General features: G+C 40.7%; 1 protein-coding gene across 1 annotated transcript in view; it reads left to right on the top strand.

Moving 5' to 3' along the window:
- The first annotated feature begins 6,638 nt into the window (after positions 1 to 6,638).
- The window catches only part of ZNF354C (zinc finger protein 354C), a 30,266-nt gene continuing 16,585 nt past the window's right edge, over positions 6,639 to 20,319 (top strand). Inside the window, exons 1-2 of the mRNA XM_082379343.1 lie at positions 6,639 to 6,648; positions 8,141 to 8,192. Coding sequence (XP_082235469.1) covers positions 8,160 to 8,192 — 33 coding nt within the window. The 5' untranslated portion in view covers positions 6,639 to 6,648; positions 8,141 to 8,159. The remainder of the gene's footprint in view (positions 6,649 to 8,140; positions 8,193 to 20,319) is intronic.

Below are 20,319 nucleotides of genomic sequence, written 5' to 3'. Positions count from 1 at the left end.
AACTCTTAGTTGCAGCATGCATGCGGGATCTAGTTCCCTGAGCAGGGATGGAACCCAGGCCCCCTGCATTAGGAGCGCAGAGTCTTACCCACTGGACCACCAGGGAAGTCCCCGGCCCATTTTTGAATTGCATTGTTTTGTTGTTGTTGTTATTGAGCTATGGAAGTTGTTTATATATCCTGCATGTACTTTTAAGCACTTACTTATATGTAGTTCTCTTATATACCGTAAACTTTTGCATATTTTCACACATAGGCTGTACTTTCTCTTTCTGGTAGTGGTTTTATATCAATTTTAGGAACACCACTACCTCTTCTCTTTTCTGTTGCATATCCTTTATTGTTTTTTTAAAGGATATGATGGGAGTTTTAGATTATGCCACCATCGCTACCTCACCTCCAAGAATTACCTGAAGAAACATTTTTGTTATCCAATTTCCACAGAATTTCTACCTGATTTTTATTTCTCTTTATTCCAACAATATTCTTTAAGTGCTTATTATGTGCCATATCCAAAAAAGTTTGTTGTTTCTGTAACAGAGCAAACTCTTGTCATGCCTGTGGCAAGAAGTCTAAAAGCTGCCAGTGCTCCAACATTTGCTTTGTGATCTCTGCTTCAGTAGCAAGATATGGGCAAAGCAAAACAAGCTAGCAAAGCTTCAGTTTCTTTCAAGCAAATAGATTATACACAATAAAAAAATTGTAGGTTTTCATGACTCACCCCATAAAAGTTGTGATGGAAAGACCAGGATAGAATTACACCTTGGATTCCTGTTTTTCAATACAATCCAGCCTGCACATTTCTTCACTTAGGTCAGTGGGATTATTTTTTCTAAATAAATATTTGCAATCATTCTTAAATGTGTTTGTACAAAAATCGTTTAAACTTCTAAGAGTTCATACAGGACAGGAAGATATAAATAACTTATTGCATGTTTCTATCACTCAGGTTTGCAGTAGTATCTGGATGGCATTTTAAACAATATACACCCTTGTGTCCCCCCAATCTAGCCAGTCCATCAGCCTCAATTCCACATGTACACAGGGATGGATGTTGTTAAGATCATCAGCTGATTAAGAGAATAAGATGGAAGAGGAGCTGTAATTTAATTTTAAACACTATGCGTATACTTCAATTTAGCCTTTCAAATTTTGAATAGTTGGGAACAATTCCCATTTTTCCCTTTCTAAAATTATTCTTTTTATTTCCCCATTGTACAGAAAAGGAAGGGAAGAAGGGAGGAAGGGAGGGAGGAAGGAAGGGAAAAAATAGTCCACCTTCAGTTACACCACAATGGACCCAAGGAACCTGCTAGGTCAGGATATTGGGTTTCTTACTATTTCATGGATATCGTATGCAGTGCAGACATTTTTTCAAACAAAGTAGATGGTCATTTCTTTTAAAAGAATAAAGTACATTAGAAAGAGAAAGTGGAAGGATAGTCACTTTATAAATTGGATTCTGTAAGCTTGGAAGATAAATTTGAAGATTCCTCCCAGAAAATGGAGGAAAGGACAAAGAATTAAATGTGAGGTTTGCACACTGTCATGAAAGCCAGACATCAAGAATAACAGTTTAATATGTTGCCAATGAAGAAAGCAGAAAAAAATAGAACAGAATCTTATCCTTTCTTTGTGTCCCAGGCAATAATAATGGAAAAAACCAATTGCTAGATACAGGGGGAAAAAATAGAAATACTTAAAGATACAGGAAATAAAGGGGGGGATTTATAAAAGTCAATGTAGAGAAATAAATAAACAGAAGAAGATTACCTACAAGAGAAGAAAAATCAAATTGGCCTCAGATATCTCCAGAAAACTAAGTAAAAGAGGCCCATGGAATAACTGAGAGGACGCAGATAAAAACTAGGTTGTGGGCTTCCCTGGTGGCGCAGTGGTTGAGAATCTGCCTGCCAATGCAGGGGACACGGGTTCGAGCCCTGGTCTGGGAAGATCCCACATGCTGTGGAGCAACTAGGCCCGTGAGCCACAACTACTGAGCCTGCGTGTCTGGAGCCTGTGCTCTGCAACAAGAGAGGCCGCGATAGTGAGAGGCCCACGCACCGCAATGAAGAGTGGCCCCCGCTTACCACAGCTAGAGAAAGCCCTCGCACAGAAACGAAGACCCAACAGAGCCATAAATAAATAAATAAATAAATAAAAAAAAAAAAATTAAAAAAAAAAAATATCCTCAAATTTTGAATAGTTGGGAACAATTCCCATTTTTCCCTTTCTAAAATTATTCTTTTTATTTCCCCATTGTACAGAAAAGGAAGGGAAGAAGGGAGGAAGGGAGGGAGGAAGGAAGGGAAAAAATAGTCCACCTTCAGTTACACCACAATGGACCCAAGGAACCTGCTAGGTCAGGATATTGGGTTTCTTACTATTTCATGGATATCGTATGCAGTGCAGACATTTTTTCAAACAAAGTAGATGGTCATTTCTTTTAAAAGAATAAAGTACATTAGAAAGAGAAAGTGGAAGGATAGTCACTTTATAAATTGGATTCTGTAAGCTTGGAAGATAAATTTGAAGATTCCTCCCAGAAAATGGAGGAAAGGACAAAGAATTAAATGTGAGGTTTGCACACTGTCATGAAAGCCAGACATCAAGAATAACAGTTTAATATGTTGCCAATGAAGAAAGCAGAAAAAAATAGAACAGAATCTTATCCTTTCTTTGTGTCCCAGGCAATAATAATGGAAAAAACCAATTGCTAGATACAGGGGGAAAAAATAGAAATACTTAAAGATACAGGAAATAAAGGGGGGGATTTATAAAAGTCAATGTAGAGAAATAAATAAACAGAAGAAGATTACCTACAAGAGAAGAAAAATCAAATTGGCCTCAGATATCTCCAGAAAACTAAGTAAAAGAGGCCCATGGAATAACTGAGAGGACGCAGATAAAAACTAGGTTGTGGGCTTCCCTGGTGGCGCAGTGGTTGAGAATCTGCCTGCCAATGCAGGGGACACGGGTTCGAGCCCTGGTCTGGGAAGATCCCACATGCCACGGAGCAACTAGGCCCGTGAGCCACAATTACTGAGCATGCGCGTCTGGAGCCTGTGCTCCGCAACAAGAGAGGCCGCGATAATGACAGGCCCGCGCACCACGATGAAGAGTGGCCCCCACTTGCCGCAACTAGAGAAAGCCCTTGCACAGAAATGAAGACCCAACACAGCCATAAATAAATAAATAAATAAATAAAACCCAAAAAGTTAAAAAAAAAATCATTAAAATAAAAAAAAAGTTCTTAGTTCTTCAGCCAGTTGAATAGGATTTTTCTCATACCTGCAGCAGAAATCTTTAAAAAAAAAAAACAAACCTAGGCTGTGACAATGTGAAAAAAACCCAGAAATGTCAAGACCAAAAGAGAAAATTAAGGAAGTGATGGTATAGACATGGTCAATAGAGAAACAGATTAAATATAAATTATAAAACTCAAGGAAATTGCCAAAATTCATAGTTGAGAGAGAAAATGGAATATGGAAGTACTAAAATTAGATAGGCCTATTAGCTCATATTTTTAAAAATTTTAAATGGGACAGAAAATAAAATTGCATTTGGTTTAAAGTATAAAGTGTAAGAAATTAATAAACAGAAACCTCAATTAAACAGAAATGGGAGACTAGAAGGGGGTGCTCTCACCCCTACAACAGGAAGAGCCCAACAGGAAAAGGAAAGACTTCCCCTTCTTTCCTGGAAGGAACTCAGCCAATGAGAGTCTGTCAGGACTCAGCCAATGAAAAAGCCATGGACTCTTTCTTTATAGCCCTCTCAACTTCGTTTTCCCCTCTATAAAAAAGTTCTCCTCTCCATTTTTGCTGAGGACTTGCACAACCATGTTTACAGATCCCAAATTGCAATTCTTTGCTAATCCTGAATAAACACATTTTTGCTGGAGAAAATACTGGCAGTCTATTTGTTTTAGGTCAACAAAAGGAAGTCAAGAGATAAGCTAATTCTTAATTTTTATAACCAGAAAAACAGAACATAAAGAATATTTTTTTAAAGTGTAATATTACCAGGACTATTTAAAAGGAATATATATAATTCATAGTTGAAAAACATTATATTCCAATGTTCTTAACATCCTCATCTTTTCCATATTTTGAATTTTTACTTTTTCCAACCACTTCTCATAACTTCTACTCAGTCCAAACTGCTGTTTTCTCTCACAGATTTACCACAATAGCCTTCTAACTAGTCCTAGTCTCTCTACTTCTTCCTTTGAACTTTTAGTTTATTCTCAGCACAGCAGTCAGCATGATCACTAAAAAAAATGGACATAAGAGTATGTCTCTCCAGTGCCCAGGGCATTCTCTTGAGAGTAAAATCCAGTGACATAATGACAAATAAGAGCCTATAAATTCTAGTCCTCTTGCCGCTGATCCCCTATTTCTCTTTCCCTCCTTATTTCTGTTTTCCTTATTGTTCCTTGAACAGGCCAGGCATGCTCCTACCTCAGGGCATCTGCTTGTTAGTCTATCAGAAAGCCTTACCCCAGATATTTAGCTTGGCTCACTTCTCATCTTCTGCCGGTCCTTCTTCAAATGTCACCTTGCTGGTCAAATGTTTCGTAATCACTTTGTGTAAAATTGTAAAATTCCTCTCCCACCAAGGTTCCTATTCCCCTTTCTTGTTCTTGTTAGTACTCATCACTTTCCAAACACATACTATTTATTTATTTATTTATTTACTTTATTGACGTATAGTTGATTTACAATGTTGTGTTAGTTTCTGGTGTACAGCAAAGTGATTCAGCTATGCAGCTATACATATTCTTTTTCAGATTATTTTCCCTTATAGTTTATTACACAATATTGAATATAGTTCCCTGTGTTATACAGTAGGACCTTGTTGTTTATTTTATATATAGTAGTTTGTATCTGCTAATCCCAAACTTCTAATTTATCCCTCCTCCACCCCTTTTCCCTTTGGTAACCATAAATTTGTTTTCTGTGTCTGTGAATCTGTTTCTCTTTTGTAAATAAATTCATTTGTACCATTTTTTAGATTCCACATATAAATGATATCATATGGTATTTGTTTTTCTCTGCCTGACTTACTTCACTTAGTATAATAATCTCTAGGTCTATCCATGTTGCTGCAAATGGCATTATTTCATTCTTTTTTGTGGCTGAGTTATTTTTGTTATTATTTTTCTTCTTTCTCTGCCATGAGAATTTAAGCTGCATGAATGCAGAGGTTTTGCCAGGTTTATTTACTGGTCTATTTCTAGCACCTACAACAATGCCAGGCGCAAGACAGGTGTTAAATATACTTTTCTTTGTTCAATGAATGAATAATGGAATCATACAACAGTGGAAATGAAGTTTTCATACATCAAGATAGGTGAACCTAATAAGTGTTCATGTTGAGCATGTAAGTCACAGAGGAACATATAGCAGATTCTGTTTATATAAATATCAAACACCTTGCAAAAGTAAACACTAACTGTTTTAGGGACATATACATATTGAGACAGACTGGGACTGGGACCTTTTGCTGTAGCGCTGCAATGCTTGCACCTGGACACACCTCTCCTCCAGCAACAAAATACAAAGAAACTATACGGGACTAAAAATAACTGCTTGCATGTGCAGTTGGAACAAATTCTGGACAAAAGATATAAAGAGACCAGAAAACCCAACTGCCACTTTTGAAGAGCCCAGAGCAAAAGCAGGGTACTGCCCATGTCCCCTGCACACAACACCATCTAAGGGGTGGGCAAACCACCTAAGCCACCCCTCCCGCTGGATCCCTGGACACACCCCTACCCTCACCCCATATAACGAACAAGCTACCCCTCCCCCCACCCAGGAAGTGAGCAAGGAAACCTGTTACTTGTTCTTGCTCTCCCCTGCTGCAGCAGGGGCCCCAATAAAGCCTTGCCTGAATTTCTTGTCTGGCCTTTTGTCAATTTCTATTGGTTGGGGAAGGCCAAGAACCCTGGTTTGTATCAATATGACCTACTACTCATCAGGCTAATGAAGGGAATGTTTAACAAAATTTAGAAAAATGGGGAGCATCATGGACAAGTCTTCCAAAATTCTGATCAAGTTCTCTTTTGTAAGCAGAGTGTTGGGTATGTGGGTGTTAATTTTATTATTCTTAAACGTACCTATACATACACTATCCGCTGGGTACACATTAAAATAATTTAAAATAATCAAAACTAGCTGGTGAGAGCTACGACGCACTGATCTTAAAGGCGTCAAAATTCAGGGTTTTTATTCAAATAATTTTTGCCTGCCTAACAAAACAAGTCAGCATGTTGATTTAGGCAACGAGCACTTGGAGGAGACCAACCCCCTCATTCGTCCCGTGAACGCTCCCTCGCAAAGCGGCCCCTGCGGACAGCGTGGGACCAAGAGCTCCCCAGAGCCGAGAACTTTCACCTCTCGGAAGTGGCCGGCGCCAGCGGCGCCCCCTGGGAAGTGTAGTCGGCGCGGGGCCAGAGGCATGCCGGGAGTCGTAGTTCTCCTGGGTTCGCGGGGCGGTGGGGACGGCTCGCGGCCTTTCTGGGGCTTTTGGCGCGGGTGATCACGGCACTGCTAGGGCACCGTGCCTGGGACTGAGAATCTCCCGGTTGCCTCTTTCGGGTGGCGGTCGGAGCCAGCGCCTGTGACCGTCTGGGCTGGCAAGTGTGCGGGCCGGGCGGGGACGCGCGCGGGGGCACCAGGGAGACGCCACGGGCGGGTGGGTCTGGAGGCTGTCTACAAGGCCCGAGCCACGGTGCTTCGAGGGCGTCGCTCCCTCCCTCCCCACCCCCCTACCCCACAGACTCGCGGGGAGGGAGCGCCCCTTCCAGGTGAGCTGGGGCGGGCCCGGGACTGCTATCAGTGGGGGTCTTTTGTGGCTGGCTTTTCTGAGACTTCTAAATGAAACAGACAATGAAAACAATAGCTAATGCCTGTGGAGACTTTATGTGTGCCAGGCACTAGTCTGGCGCCTTGGATGAATTAACTCATTTCATCCTCAGATAACAGGTAGGTCCCCGTTTTACAGATGAAGAAAATGAGGCACAGAGTGAACAGATAATTTGCTACATTTAATTGGGGCCTTGGACTCAGACCATGATCACTTTTTGCCTCTACTACTTACCAGTTTTGTTTCTTTGGACAAGTCACTAGACTCCCTGGTTCTCAGTCTTCCTCACGTCCGTAATACGGAGTAGCAATACTTTTTAGAGTCGTTGTGAGGATTAAATAATACATGTAAAGCATGCAAGATTCCTGGTGGGCAGAAGATGTGCATCATAGAGTAACTATGATACTTGTACAGCAGCTTCCATGCCCTGGCTGAGTTTACACAGCATACTCAGCTTGTTGAGCTTTCATGCCAGGTGCTATACCTGTAGAACCCGCTGCAAACTTAGGCGGCCAATGTAGGCAGCTGTGGCCACGGCTCTTCTCTGACAGTTGTCTGGCTGCTCCTCTTACCTTGCTTTCCCTGTTGGGGTTTGTATATGAAGAGCAAAGGACTATTTGGAGCTGTGGATGCTGCAAGAGGTGGCACCTGTGGAATTTGTGTTTAGGAGTGGCAACCAATATGGCGTGCATTGTGTGAGAGTTCCCTAGGAAGAACACAGCTCTCCAGGAAGGAGCCACTCAGGAGCGCCTGCGTTGGTCATTCCGCAGAGAAAGAGAGGGCACATGTGGGCAAGTTCCTTTATTGTGGTTTCTTCAGGAAGGAAAGGGTGAGGCAGGGCAAATGGGCTTAGGATTGGCTAGCTATGTTTGAAAGTGGGAGCCCAGGAATCTCACGCTCGCTGTGACTGTCTGAGTGTGTAGTTTAAAGCTATCTTAAGGACTCCAGAAATCTGTGGTGAGTCACAGTTTGCTCAGATGTAGCTAATAGACCCCAGATGGATGTTAAAGCATCAGTTTATGGAAATTAGAAGTATGGTTAATACAAGGAGGAGGTGGAGGTCGGCAAATTGTCTTAGAACTTCATTGGCTTAGTAGGCATACACTTGGTTTGCATCATTTATGTGGGGTGGCTTTGTAGGGACCTGATGGACATTATGGGTGGTTGTAACTTCCTTTCTCCAAGCCATCCCTTGACACCAGAGTTCTTCACGTACCTTTTTCTCTCTGCAGACCTACCTTGTCAAGCACTCTGCTCTCCCTTGACAGGAAAACTAAGAAGGAAAGAATGGCTGTGGATTTGCTGCCTGCTCAGAGGACAGTAAGTAAATTTTGTCTTTTTAATGAATTGCCTTCTGTGTTCAGAGATGGTGGACATATTTCCATTCTTTGTCCAGGTACTTTGCTTTCCAGTGAAAACTATTGAGAATCCAGAGCCTGATAGGTCTTTCCCACGGTCCTGGCCTTATCAAGGGGTTGCTGAGGAATGCGCATCCTCTGTCCCCAGACAGAGGTCACTCTTAATTCACCCCAAAGTCACTTCATGACCAAAGATTGAGTCAGCTCTGAACATAGGCTTCCAGATAGGATAAGTGCTTGGTGAGGAGTGTGGAGTATTAGGGAGTCTTTATCTTCACAGATGATATAGTGTCCCTTGGAGCAAAGCCATGGAAGGGCCAAAAGAGACACCCTCAACAGATATTTGTTGAGCATGACAACGTACAGGATACTGTGTAGGGCACTGGGGGTACAAAGAGGAAAGTTGTTATTTCTGTCTTCAGGGAGTTTTTGGTCCTGATCTTAGGAATGAATGTCCAAGAAGATTCAGGGAAGAGATTCAAGAAGTGGAGTTATTTTGAGCTAATACTAAAGGTCAGGACTGATACCTGATGGGCATCACAGAAGGAGTTCAACGTGGCCTGGGCTCTGAGACTGGCACTGGGGAGGACAGAGGGCTCCCTCTTTCTTGGGAGTTCCTCTGTCTAGTGCAACTGTGATGCTAAACCGTCCAAATGTCCCTCTCATCTATCTGACTGATGCCTCTATCTCCTTCTATGATTGTTTTTTCCCTGCTATTGCAGACTCCCCTCCTGGGCTCTTGTTTTTTGGTCTTCCCCTTTTGAGATCTGTTTTCATTACTTAACCCTCACTTTTCTGAGGATCTTTCTCAAATCTCTCTCCCCAGGCCTGAACTTTTTCCTAAAGATCCAGTCTGTCATTCCCAAGCTCTTATGCAATATTTCCACATGGAAGTCCCATCTTGCCCCCAATACCAGCTTCCTTTCCTTCTGTTTGTCGCTGGCTGCTTTTCTAAAACGTAGTGGTAGCCCACAGGTTAAAAATGTGGACTCTGGAAGTTGATTTTATGAGTTCACATGCAGGCTAGAGATGTGACTGGGCAAGTTATTTTCTCCCCCGGTGCCTCATTTCCTCATTTGTAAGTGTGGTTAGTAATACACATGCCTCATTTAATCCTTACAAGAGGACTGCTAATATCTGCATTTTACACATGAGGAAACTGAGGCACAGAGAAGCAAGTAACTTAATCAAGGTAGTACAGCTGGCTTTTGAACCCTGACAAAACAGTCTATACAGTTAACATGCTCTAAGAAAGTATATGTAAGGTGCTAAGAACAGCTCACAGTACATATTAAATCTCAGTAAATGCTGGCTGTCACTACCATTAGTAACAGCAGCAGCAGCATTATTTTAGGACCTGCCAAATTTGGTACATATCTCCTCACTAAGCTAGACTTTACTTTGATTCTTTAATTACAAGAAGATGGGTGTTTCAGGAAACCAAAATATAAAACCAGCAAAATGCAGTGCAAAGCAAAACCCAGCTTTCACTGTCTGAGCTTTCCCATACTCCCAAGCTGGAGAGACTGACTTGATTTTAGCTAAAGGAAGATGTAGAGAAGTATGTTTGCAACTCAGAGCCGGTTTTTGTGGACCACTAATTCAGTATCTAACCCTTTTGATTAAGTCTCTTAGAGACCCCGAGGTGACCCAATCACAGGTCTCATTACCCCATTTGAATCAGTTCAGTGGTAATATTCAATATCAACTTCTTTCCTCATTAACAGTCCTCAGAGGTGAATTTCTCTCTGCTGTCTGTTAGAAAAATCAAATAGCAAATAAACAATTTTTGGAAAAAACAGGATATTTGCAGATTTTATAAATATTCCTTATACTCTTCTATTTCCATGCAGCATATAATTTATCTTGTGGGGAAAAGATACATAGGACTTGGTGTTTATTGATTTATAGTCATAGTTTGTCAATTAACTTTTTTTTTTGCAGTAAATCAGTATTTGTTTTTGTGATTGTCACTATTTTTTTTAATTATTTTTTTAGGATAGTTTTAGATTTAGAGAAAAATTGCAAAGATAGTACCATAATTACCGTATACCCTGCACCCAGTTTTCCCTATTACTAACATCTTCCATTATTATGAAACATTTGTTGTAATTAATGAGCCAGTATTGATATACTATCATTAACTAAAGTCCATACTTTATTCAGATTTCTTTAGTTTTTATCTAAAGTCCTTTTTCTGTTGCAGGATCCCATCCAGGATACCATATTATGTTTAGCTGTCATGTTTCCTTAGGCTCCTCCTGGCTCTCAGTTTCTCAGCCTTTCCTCATTTCTGATGACCATAACAGTTTTGAGGAGTATTGGTTAGATGTTCTGTAGAATGTTCCTCTATTGTGATTTGTCTGATGTTTTTCTAAATGTTAGGCTGAAGTTATAGGTTTTGGGGAGGAAGACCGCAGAGGTAAAGTGTAATTCTCATCACATCATCAAAGCTACATATTAAATAACATGACTCATCACTGTTGATATTGACCTGATCACCTGACTGAAGTGTGTTTGCCAGGTTTCTCCACGGTAAACTTCCTCTCTTTTTCCATCTTCCCACACTGTCCTCTTTGGAAAGAAGTCACTATGTGCAGCCCACAGGTAGGGAGTAGAGAGTTACGCTCCATCTCCTTGAGGGCAGAGAATCTACATAAATTATTTGGAATTCTAAATGGAAGATTGTTGCTTCTCCCCCATTTATATCAGTATAGACTCACAGATGCTTATTTTATATTTTGGGTTATAATCTAGTACTGCTTTATTTTGTTGCTCAAACTGTTCCATCTTTGGCCAGTGGGAGCTCTTTCAGTTTGTTCCTCTGTCCCTTGGACATACCCCTATCACTGTGTAGTTTTTTGTTTTGATTTTGGAGTACTTCCTTACTTTTGGTACTGTAAGGTGCTCTAGGCTTATTTTGTTTATTCCCTGGCCCAGTACCAGAATCATCTATCTCTCTAGTAGCCTTGGTTTCTTTTCTTGGAGAATCGTATTAGAAAGCAAGATCTGGGCCTTAGGTTTACTCATTGCTACTGGGGTGTCTTTGCTTTTAGATCCTCTCAGCTGACAGAGCAAGGGAATATATGTATATACTAACCTCTGTGTGTGTGTATAAATATTTCTATATGTAACCATGTGTGTGTGTATGTGTGTGTGTATATTTCTATATGTAACCACTTGTGTCTGTGTTAAGCTACATATTAGTTCATACTAATGTCTCCAACTCTAATTTATTACCACACGGATCTTTCTAGCCTGCTCCCCTTCCTTACCTATAACCTGCCATTCCAACAACAGTGAGAAACCTAGCTCCCACCATCTGCCATCCTTTGACTTTAACCATTCAGTTCCAGTCTGCATGTGTAGTAGTATCTGAATTGTTAATCCATACTGCCCAGAAAACTACTTTATTAACCAGAGTACAGTACTTATGTGCAGTTCCTTTTGTCTTACAGACTCCACTCATTTCCAAAGTTAGTAAGGTCAGCACCTTTTCCACCACCTCCTTCATTGGTGTTTGTCATACATTTGTATTATATAGATTATTGTGTCAGATTCTGTGTTCCATTCTGGGACCCCCCAACATCCTAAATGATTTTTTAAAATTTGCATACATTAAGTTTAACTCTTTGTGTTGTAAACTTCTATGAGTTTTCAAAAATGCCTTGTGTCATGTATCCATCATTACAATATCATACAGAATAGTTTCACTAAAAATTTCCCTTTGCTTCACCTATTCAACCATCTTCCCCTGCCCCACTCCAAACTTCTGGCAATCACAAATCTTCGTACTGTCTCTACATATCAGTAATACTTCTTTTTTATTTTAAATTAATGGTTGTCCTGCAGTTTGCAATATAAATTACCACTAATCTAAGTCTACCTTTGAATAATACTATATTACTTCCTAGGTATTACAAATACCTTGTAATAGAGTAATCCCAATTCCTCCCACCCATCCCTTATGGCATTACTATCAGTCATTTTACTCATCATATGCTATAATCACCCAATTCATTGTTATTATTACTTTAAGCAAACAGTTATCTTTTAGATCAACTAAGAATAAGGAAATACCTTGACTTATTTCTTCTTTGTCACTCTTCCTTAATGTAGATTCACGTTTCTGACCTGCATTATTTTCTTTTCTCCCTGAAGAACTTGGTTCTTCATTTTCTTGCATGGCAGGTCTGCTGGTAATGAAGTTTTTGCTTGTTTGAGAAAGTTTATTTCTCATCCCTTTTGAATTCCTTGAATATGGAATTGTAGATTGGCATTTTCTTTAAATATTTTAAATATTTCTCTTCTTATTTGTGTGGTTTCTAATGAGAAAATCCACTGTAATTCTTATCCTTGTTCCTGTATGGGTAAACATGTGTTTTCTCCTTATCTTTGGTTTTTGGCATTTGAATATGATATGCTTAGGTGTGCATTTTTGGTATTTATCCTTTTTGGCATTCTCTGGACTTCCTGGATCTGTGGTTTGGTGTCTGTCACTAATTTTGGAAAATTCTCAGCCATTATTATTTCAAATATTCCTTTTATTTTATTCTCTTTTTCTTCTTCTCCTGGTATTCTAATTATCAAGTAATTTTAAATGATCAAATTTAAATGTATTTTTAACATGGGAGGATATATATGATATATCAATAAGGAACTTAAGGGCATGAAACAATAATCATTTATTGTTTTTCACAGTTTCTCTGGGTCAGGAATGCAGACAGGCAGCAGAGGCAACTTATCTCTCCTGTACAAAGCCTGGGGTCTCAGCTGAAAGACTCAAAGGTTAGAGGCTAGAATCATCTGAAGTGTCTTTCACTCACATGTATAGTAGTTGATGCCAGCTCCTGGCTGAGACCTTAGCTAGGGCTGTTGGATTAAACATCCACTTGTAGTCCCTTTGTGTGTCTTGGGCTTACAATATGGTGGCCAGATTCCAAAGGTGAACATCAAGTGAGCCAGGTGGAAAGCATATTCTTTCCTCGGAAGTCACATAACATTACTTCCACTGATTCTACTGGTCACGGCACCTAGAATCCCCTGCACAGATTGAAAGGAAGTAAACATAGACCTCATTTCTTGGTGGGAGAAGTGTCAGTGTCACATTATAGAAGAGCATGTGATATGGGAGGTATATTGGTGTGGTCATCTTGGGAAAGTACAATCTGCCACATCTGTCAGAATTAAAAATGCACGTATACTTTGAGCCAATAGTTCAACCTCTACCAGTTTATCTTATAAATATAGATGTACACATACCCAGAGATATCTGCATGAGAATGGTCATTGTGCATTGTATGTGACAGCAAAAAACAGAAACCATCTAAATACCCATCAATTAAGGAAATGGTAAATAAGTTTTGGTATCTGTACAATGGCATATATCATGTAGTTGTTAAAAACAATAAGGTTTGTATATGCAGATGTGGCAAGATCTGTAAGATACAAGTTAAACATTCAGAATTTTTCCATTAAAAATAAGAATATATATGTGTATTTGCACAAAACATTTCTGGAAAGAAAGGAGAAAAACTTGATACCAGTTACCTATAGGATGGAGCTGCTAACATATCACTGTGTGCTCTTTTGTGCTCTTCATATTCTTTAGCATGTGTCTGTTTTCCTCTTGTTTAAATAAATGGCCAAAAGAACACATGGATGTGCAATTGGGTATGAATTTTGTAATATGTTCTTAAAACATGAATAAAACCTGTCTGTAATAGGATTTAGTGTGATATATATTTTGTTCTTTTTGTTTTCAGTTTTTTTTCAGATTTTTCTGAAGTGTTTATGTTTAATCTGTGTACTTTTTTAAAAGCTAATGAAATTTAAAAAGAAAAAGAATGTCATTTTGGTGGGAGTGTTCTAAGGCCCGGGGAAATGGGACTGGAAGTAAAGATAGAATATGGGGTTGCCATGAGTATTTTGCTTACAGCAGCAAGAAGCCTGCTTAGGCTGCTGTAACAAAATGTCACAGGCTTAAGCAAGAGAAATTTATTTTCTCACAGTCCTAGAGGCTACAAGTCTAAGATCAAGATGTTTGCAGGTTTGGTTTCTTCTGAGGCGTGTCTGCTTGGCTTGTAGAAGGCCGCATTCTCACTGTGTCCTCAACATGGTCTTACCTCCGTGCATGTGCCTGTCTGTGTCCTAATCTCCTCTTATAAGGACACCAGACATACTGAATTAGGGCCCAATCTAAAGACCATCTTTTAACTTAATTACCTCTTTAAAGACCTTAACTCCATATTCTGAGGGTACTAGAGGTTAGGACTTAAACATATGAATTGGGTGGAAGGGACATAATTCAGCTCAAAATTAAGCCCTTTCATTGGGTCCTATAGAAAGATTGCTTTTCCTACCATCCCATTCATTCTTTCAATTCAAACATATTTGACATAGTTCTCTGGCCTCTCTCTGTAAGGCCTTTCCTGTGATCTCTGGATTATAGAGTGCATGGTCCGTAAGCCTAATAAAGGCTAGGCTGAGGCAGAATCTCTGAGCCCATGGCTGACCCTGGTTCCAAACACCCAGGTCACCTGTTCTGGTCCCAGCAGAGCTAAGCAGCTCTTCTCAAGGAGGCCATGACCCAGAACTAGAAATTTAAGTAAATAGAGAGTTAGCATACAGCAGATATATATTTTTTTAAATTAATTAATTAATTTATTTATTTTATTTTTGGCCGTGTTGGGTCTTTGTTTCTGAGTGAGGTCCTTCTCTAGTTGCGGCAAGCGGGGGCCACTCTTCATCATGGTGCGCGGTCCTCTCACTATCGCTCACGGCCTCTCTTATTGCGGAGCACAGGCTCCAGACACGCAGGCTCAGTAGTTGTGGCTCACGGGCTTAGTTGCTCCTTGGCATGTGGGATCTTCCCAGACCAGGGCTCGAACCCATGTCCCCTGCATTGTCAGGCAGATTCTCAACCACTGCGCCACCAGGGAAGCCCTAGCAGATATTTTTTGACTGCATAACATCTAAACCATATTCCTGTGTTTGGGGAATTCTTCTCTTTTTCCGTCTTAGTAGGAAAGAGAGACCACTTCACATTCGAGAGGTTAAAATGACCATATACTTGATTTTCCAGCTTCCCTTATACATCAAGTACAAGTGTGTGATCCAAGTTTGGTCATTTAGTTGTACTCACCCTGGACTTTAAGTCAGAAGCTAGGAATGTAAAGGAATAGGAACAATGTAGAGTGCACTCTGGTGGTTGTGGTGGCAGCAGTAACATTGAGTTTGTAGAGGAAGGAGGAGGGGGAGCTCAGCAAAAGTAGAGTCTGTCTACTGGGTGTGGGAGTGGTGGTAAGGCTGTACCATCCACTTTTCAATAGCAATAGTGTTCTCACAAGTCTGGTTTTCTAGTGTGATCCTGACTGTAGTCCAGAATGTTGCCTGGCCTCCGTGGTTTATGCTCATTTTCCAAGCCTAGTTCTGTAACTATCAATGCTTTGGTAGCTCCCCTGTCCATTTTCTTTGTACATGAGCCGAAGTCCATTTCTGTTGCTTGAAACCGAAGAAACTTGACAGATATACTTCTTATGAAGCTACCTGCTGAAACCCAGAGTTTTATTTTACATCTTTAAAATACAGCTTAGATTACCAGTGTTTCTTTTTTTTTTAATTACTTACTTACTTAATTTTTGGCTGCATTGGGTCTTCATTGCTGCACGCAGGCTTTTCTCTAGTTACGGTGAGTGGGGGCTATTCTTAATTGCAGTGCGCGGGCTTCTCATTGCGGGGGCTTCTCTTGTTGTGGAGCATGGGCTCTAGGCGCAAGGGCTTCAGTAGTTGTGGCACTTGGGCTCAGTAGTTGTGGCGCACGGGCTTAGTTGCTCCGCAGCATGTGGGATCTTCCCAGACCAGGGTTCGAACCCTTGTCCCCTGCATTGGCAGGCAGATTCTTAACCACTGCGCCACCAGGGAAGTCCCACCAGTGTTTCTAAATGGGCTCATTTTAGCATTTTGGATGGAGCCATCTTTCATTGTGTAGGACTGTCTTGAGCATATTTAAATGATTAGCAACCTTGATCCCTTCCCTTAAATGCCACTAGCACCTCCCTTAGTCATTGTGAGAAACAAAAAGGCTCTCACACATCTCCAAACTTAACCTGGGGAAGGGGGAGGATACCATACACTCATGAGAACAACAAGTCTAGGTGATTGATATCTTTCAGGTCTGCATTTCTAGGATTCCATCATTTTGTTATTTCTTAATATCTCATGAACTTGCCTAGACTCACTGAATATTTTGTTATATACTTAAAAAGTAATACATGGGCTTCCAGCTTCTGACAATAGAAAAATAGCTCCTATCAGACCAATTCATCTGTGGATGAGAACCAAACTCTGGACAAAATATGAGAAACAAGAACCTGAAGGCATTGAAGAGAAACCAAAAGCAGACAAATACTGGACAACTGTCTACATTTGGCTGAAGAGACTGTCACAGGGTAAATATTCTAGTTTTTACAGCTTTTGCCTAGGGGCAGGCCACAGTCAGTGCCAACAGAATGGTTAAAACTTGATTAGAAACCTGTAGTCTTACTATCATGAAGAATCACAAGGTAGAGTTTGGGGCAACCTTAGCATATGGAAAGTGGAGGGGCCTTAAAAAGGAGAGAGCCAGAGATGGGGAGCCCTGTATTCTGTGCATAAACTCTGCCCAAATCTCTGGCTGACCTCTGAACCACACCATGCACAGGACAGACTCACAGTAACCCAAGAAAGAACTGAAGAGAGATTTTTGCTGCTGCCTGTTACTGAGATGACAGAGTTTGAAATTTGAGCACTGCTAAATTAACTACCTGCTTAAAAAAAAAAATCAGTACTTCTTAAAGAAACATAACAAAATCCAGAGTCTACATTATAAACTATACAATGTCCAGGATAAGGTAGACATATGAAGAAATGGGAAAATGTGACCAATATTCAAGAGAAAGGCAATCAGCAGAGACCAAACCCAAGATGACTCAGATGCTGGAATTAGTGGGCAGATTTTATTTTATTTTTATTTTTTAAAATTTTTATTGGAGTGTAGTTGATTTACAATGTTTTGTTAGTTTCAGTTGTACAGCAAAGTGAATCAGTTATACATATACATATATACACTCTTTTTTAGATTCTTTTCCCATATAGGCCATTACAGAGTATTGAGTTCCCTGTGTTATACAGTAGGTCCTTATTAGTTACCTATTTTATATATAGTAGTGTGTATATGTCAATCCCAATCTTCAAATTTATCCCTCCCCCACCCCTTGCCCCCTGGTAACCACAAGTTTTTTTTCTACGTCTGTAACTCTATTTCTGTTTTGTAGATAAGTTCACTTTGTACCCTTTTTTAAGACTCCACATATAAGCAATATCATATGATATTTGTCTTTCTCTGCAGCCAGCAGATTTTAAAACCACTGTTACAACTATGTGCAGGGATTTAAAGGAAAATATGCGTGCAATAAATAAGTCAATAGGAAATCCAAGCAGAGAACTAGAGACTATGAAAAAGTAATAGAAATTTTTGTAACTGAAGAATAAAATATCTGAAACATAAAAAGAATCACTGAATAGGCTTAACCTTTGGAAGCGAACATAAGAAAATGTTAGTAAACTTGTAGGTATATCAACAGAAAATGTCCTAACTGAAGAATAGGGATAAAAAGCTTCAGTTACCAGTAAAACAATGTTACAGGTCTAAGATACATGTAGTTGGAATTCAAGAAGAAGAGGAGAGAGAGAGAATGGGACAGAAAATATATTGAAAGGAAATAATGGCCAAAATTTTCCCAAATTTGTTTAAAAAAAACAAAAACATATATTTACAGATTGACTACACTCACTGAACCTCAAGCAGAATAAATACAAAGGAAACCACAGCTAGGCACATCATTGACCAATGCTGTGCAATAGCAATATAATGTGAACCATGAATGCAAGCCACATATGTAATTTAAAACTTTTTGGGGAGCGGATCCAGATGGCAGAGGAGTAGGATGTGGACCTCACCTTCTCCACACAGATATATCAAAAATACATCTGCATGTGGAACGACTCTCACAGAACATCTACTGAATGCAGGCAGAAGACTCAGACCTCCAAAAGGGCAAGAAAATCTCCACATAACTGGATAGGACAAAAGAAAAAAAAAAAGAAAGAGAGAAGCAAATTGGTACAGGACCTGCACCACTGGGAGAGAGCTGTAAAAGAGGAACGGTTTCCACAAATGGAGAAGTCCCCTCACTGGTGGGGAGGTCAGCCAGGACACAGGGGGAGCTTTGGAGCCTCAGAGGAGAGAACAGCAGCAGGTTTGCAGAGGGCAAAGCAGAGAGACAGACCTGCACAGACAATTGGTGTTGACAAGCACTCCCCAGCCTGAGAAGCTCGTCTGTTGGGGTGGGCAGGGGCTGTGTGCTGACACTCCGGCTTTGGAGGTCAGACCCTGGGGAGAAGACTAGGGTTAGCTGAGCAAAGATAGCCTGAGGGGGCTAGGGTGTGGTGCGCCACAACCAAGGGAGTCCAGGAAGAAGCGTGGGCCCACCAGAGAGGCAAGACACCATTGTTGGGGGGCATATGAGGAGAGGGGGAGGCCCACCATAGGAGCTTCTTTCTCCTAGTGCTCTCAGGCAGCAGGGCACCGCCTACACAAGCTACAGGGGCAGGTACAAGCCACTGCTGCCATCTCAGACTCCAGAGGTGGGCGTGGACCGCTGACACCACCAAGGGTCCTATGAGCAGGTGCAGGTCACTGTCCCTACCTTCCTGGGAGTATGTGCAGCCCACCAATGCCAGGGGTCCTGTGACCTGGTGCCAACCACTGCCCCCACCTCCCCAGGGGTGCATGCAACCTCCTGCAGCTGCCAAGAGTACCACAGCCAAGTGCCATCCACTGCCCCTGCCTCCCCAGGAGTATGTGCAGCCAGCTGCCTCTGCTGAGGGACCCGCGACCGGGAGCCAACCGCTGCCCCTGCCTTCCTGGGATCGTGTGCGCAGGCCATGCACCTGCACACCCCCTATCAAGGGGATAATGGCGAGCACATGCTGAGGAAAGAGATGGCAAGCATCCAAACCAAAAACAGCCCTCACACTGAAAAAATATTAAACCCACACAAGCTATGCAGGGAAGTTCCCACATATAAATAGCCCTGCAAGACTACAGTAGATATTTGTTTCTCCTAAACTCACAGAGTAAGAGAAATATAAGCAAAAGGAAGAAGCAGAGGAACCACTCTCAGTTAAAGACCAAGAGAATTCCCCTGAAGGAACAAACCATGAAACAGACCTCTTCAGTCTAACAACGAGTTCAAAAAGGACACAATGAAAATACTCAAGTAATTAAGAAAGGCTATTGACAGAAATGCAGATTACTGTGAAAAGGAACTAGAAACTATAAAGAGGAGCCAAGAAAAATTAGAAAATTCATTTGCTGAGATGAAAGCTGAGCTCAAGGCAAAGAAGAAGAATGATTAATGCAGAAGAAAGAATAAGTGACCTGGAAGATAGAATAATGGAAATTACCCAATCAAACAGCAGACAAAAGCCAAATGAAAAAAAATGAAAACAATATGAGACATATGGGATAAGATAAAGTAGGCCAATCTACACATAGTAGGGATTCCAGAAGGAGAAGAAAGAGAAAAGGGGATTGAAAATGTATTTGAAGCTATTATGGCTGAAAACCTCCCAAACAGAAAGAAGGAAACAGATATCCAGATTCAGGAAGCACAGAGTGTCCCAAATAAGATGAACCCAAACAGACCTACACCAAGACATATTATAATAAAATTGGCAAAAGTTAAAGAAAGGATTCTAAAGGCAGGAAGAGGAAAAACAAAGAGTTAATTACGAGGGAACCCCCATAAGGCTATCAGCTGATTTCTCTACAGAAGCAATGCAGGCCAGCAGGAAGTGACAAAATGTATTCAAAGGCTTGAAAGAGAAAAATTTCCAGCCTAGAATACTCTGCCCAGCAAGATTATCATTTAGAATAGGAGGAGAAATAAAGAAGTTCTCAGACAAGCAAAAACTAAAAGAATACAGCAATACTAAACCTATCCTAAAAGAAATACTGAAAGGTCATCTCTAGAAAAGAAGCAAGA

This window comes from Balaenoptera borealis (genome assembly GCF_965194805.1).
Source record: "Balaenoptera borealis genome assembly, chromosome: 2".
Lineage (NCBI taxonomy): Eukaryota > Metazoa > Chordata > Mammalia > Artiodactyla > Balaenopteridae > Balaenoptera > Balaenoptera borealis.
Note: the sequence above shows the minus strand (reverse complement) of the source record. Positions and strands in the feature narration are given on the sequence as shown.